Raw genomic sequence first — 2252 nt, 5'->3', positions numbered from 1 at the left:
AACGGAAAAGCCCCACTTTCCCGGGAATTACCGAGCACGTCAGCTAGTATAAGAGGGGAGTAGAGATTTATTCACATCCAAAACCTTTTATTAAAAAAGTTTCATACAGCATATATAGCAATGACCAACATATCTTTCAGTTGCAGCAAACAACACACGGTATGCAATTATGCATCCTAGTCGCTGTAATTTCACCAAGGGTCCATGTTGTTTAATAAACGAACGTTTTCACTCAATAATCAATTTTTAAAAAAATTATATCAACTGACCAGAAAATATAATGCAACAAATATTAAAATGAAAGGATTTTAATTTCCAAATTCATAACAATTTTAACAAAATATTTAGATTGACAAAAAAATATTTCATCACAAATTTCAACGATGAAGTTTTGCATAAATTTCTCAGTGATTTCTTTTTTTGCTGAATCTTAAGTATTGACACAAAGAAAAGGAAAGTTCGCTTTTTAGATGGAATGTTCTTGCTTGTTTATGATTTTATCATTGAATAATTTGTAGTTTTATGATACTCTAATGAATGTAAACAATATAATTTTATTTAAAATGACTTTGAATTTTCTGTGGTTTTAGTGATAGACGAGGTAAAGTGAAAAGGTTTCACTTAGACGAATATCTCTGCAGGTGTTGGTTTGATATTTCAACATCAACACCATTACAGAATTTAGACATTTTTCTAAACCATATCATGTTGATTTCAGTTTTAGTTCCACTATGAGATATCTTGGACAAGTGTTTTATATTATTATACCAGACTGAGCAAAGAACTTGTAAGATGCAAACAGAAAGAAACATATATATGTATAGATAAGAAATGAGAATGATTTCCATCATTTTTCCCCAAGTTAGAATGTTCTCCACATAAAAGGATTTATCTTATTCTAGAATTAAAAGGTTTCCTTCCTTTGTGAATCCTTTTGTGTTGTGTTAAGTTACTGCTAGTTGCAAAAGATTTCCCACATATTTCACAGCGGAAAGGTTTTTCTCCTGTATGTATTCTTTTATGCTTCGTTAAACTACTGCTATAATTAAAAGACTTCCCGCATATTTGACAGCCAAATGGTTTCTCTCCTGTATGTTTTTTTTGGTGTTTTGTTAAGGTACTGTTAGACAAAAACGATGTCCCACATATTTCACAGTGGAAAAGCTTTTCTCTTGTGTGGACACGTTTGTGAATTACAAGATGATAACTCTGAAAAAAAGATTTTCCACATATTTCACAAAGGAAAGGCTTTTCTCCAGTATGGCCCCGTTTGTGACATATGAGATGGGAATTCTGAGAAAAAGATTGTCCGCATATTTCACAATGGAAAGGTTTCTCTCCAGTATGCATTCTTTCATGTCTTGTTAAGTCACTGCCACAAACAAAAGATTTCCCACATATTTCACAGCCAAATGGTTTCTCTCCTGTGTGTATTCTTTTGTGTTTTGTTAAGTTACCATTATAGGCAAACAATGCCCCACATATTTCACAACGATAAGGTTTTTCACCAGTGTGACTCTGTTTATGTCTGACAAGAGTCGAATTTTGAGTGAAACATTTCCCACATATTTCACAGCGAAGCAGTTTTCGTCCGGAGTCATTTAATTTGTTTGCATTTAAGGGGCTGTTATCAACGAATCGTTTTCCAAATATTTCATGATGGAAAGGTTTCTCTCCAGTGTGACTTTGTTTGTGAAGAACAAGAAGAGAATTGTCGGAGAATGATTTCTCACATACTTCACAATGATAGGGATTTTTTCCAGTGTGACCATGCTGGTGTTTAACAAGACATGGTTTATCAGCAAATGATTTTCCATCTATTTCAAAGCGATAAATATTTTCTCCAGTATGACTAAGTTTGTGACGAACCAAACTGAAATTAACAGAGAAAGATTTACCACAGATATCACAATGGTGTGGTTTCTCTCCTGTATGTGTTCGTTTATGTTTCTTTAAAGCACTATTACAGAAAAAATAATTTCCACATATCTCACAATCATAGCTTTTTTCTCCAGTGTGGATTCTCTTGTGTTTTGTTAAGCCACTGTTATCAACAAAGGCTTTCCCACATGTTTCACAGTGGAATGGTTTTTCTCCAGTATGTGTTCTTAAATGTCTGTTTAAATCACTGTTAAAGCGAAAATATTTTGGACATATTTCACAGTGGAATAGGTTTTCTCCAGTGTGAATTTTTTTGTGAAATGTTAGCTCACTTTTACAGATAAATGATTTTGCACATATTTCACACTTGA

At 33.0% G+C, this 2252-nt stretch overlaps 1 protein-coding gene across 1 annotated transcript in view; it reads right to left on the bottom strand.

The window, feature by feature from the left end:
• Nucleotides 1-292: 292 nt before the first annotated feature.
• LOC106878726 (zinc finger protein 260) overlaps nt 293-2252 on the bottom strand; it is a 9853-nt gene continuing 7893 nt past the window's right edge. Inside the window, exon 4 of the mRNA XM_052977491.1 lies at nt 293-2247. Within this exon, the coding sequence (XP_052833451.1) occupies nt 889-2247 (1359 nt within the window). The 3' untranslated portion in view covers nt 293-888. The remainder of the gene's footprint in view (nt 2248-2252) is intronic.

The sequence above is a fragment of the Octopus bimaculoides genome, chromosome 28 (genome assembly GCF_001194135.2).
Source record: "Octopus bimaculoides isolate UCB-OBI-ISO-001 chromosome 28, ASM119413v2, whole genome shotgun sequence".
Classification (NCBI taxonomy): Eukaryota; Metazoa; Mollusca; class Cephalopoda; order Octopoda; family Octopodidae; genus Octopus; species Octopus bimaculoides.
This window is presented reverse-complemented; position numbering and strand designations above follow the sequence as displayed.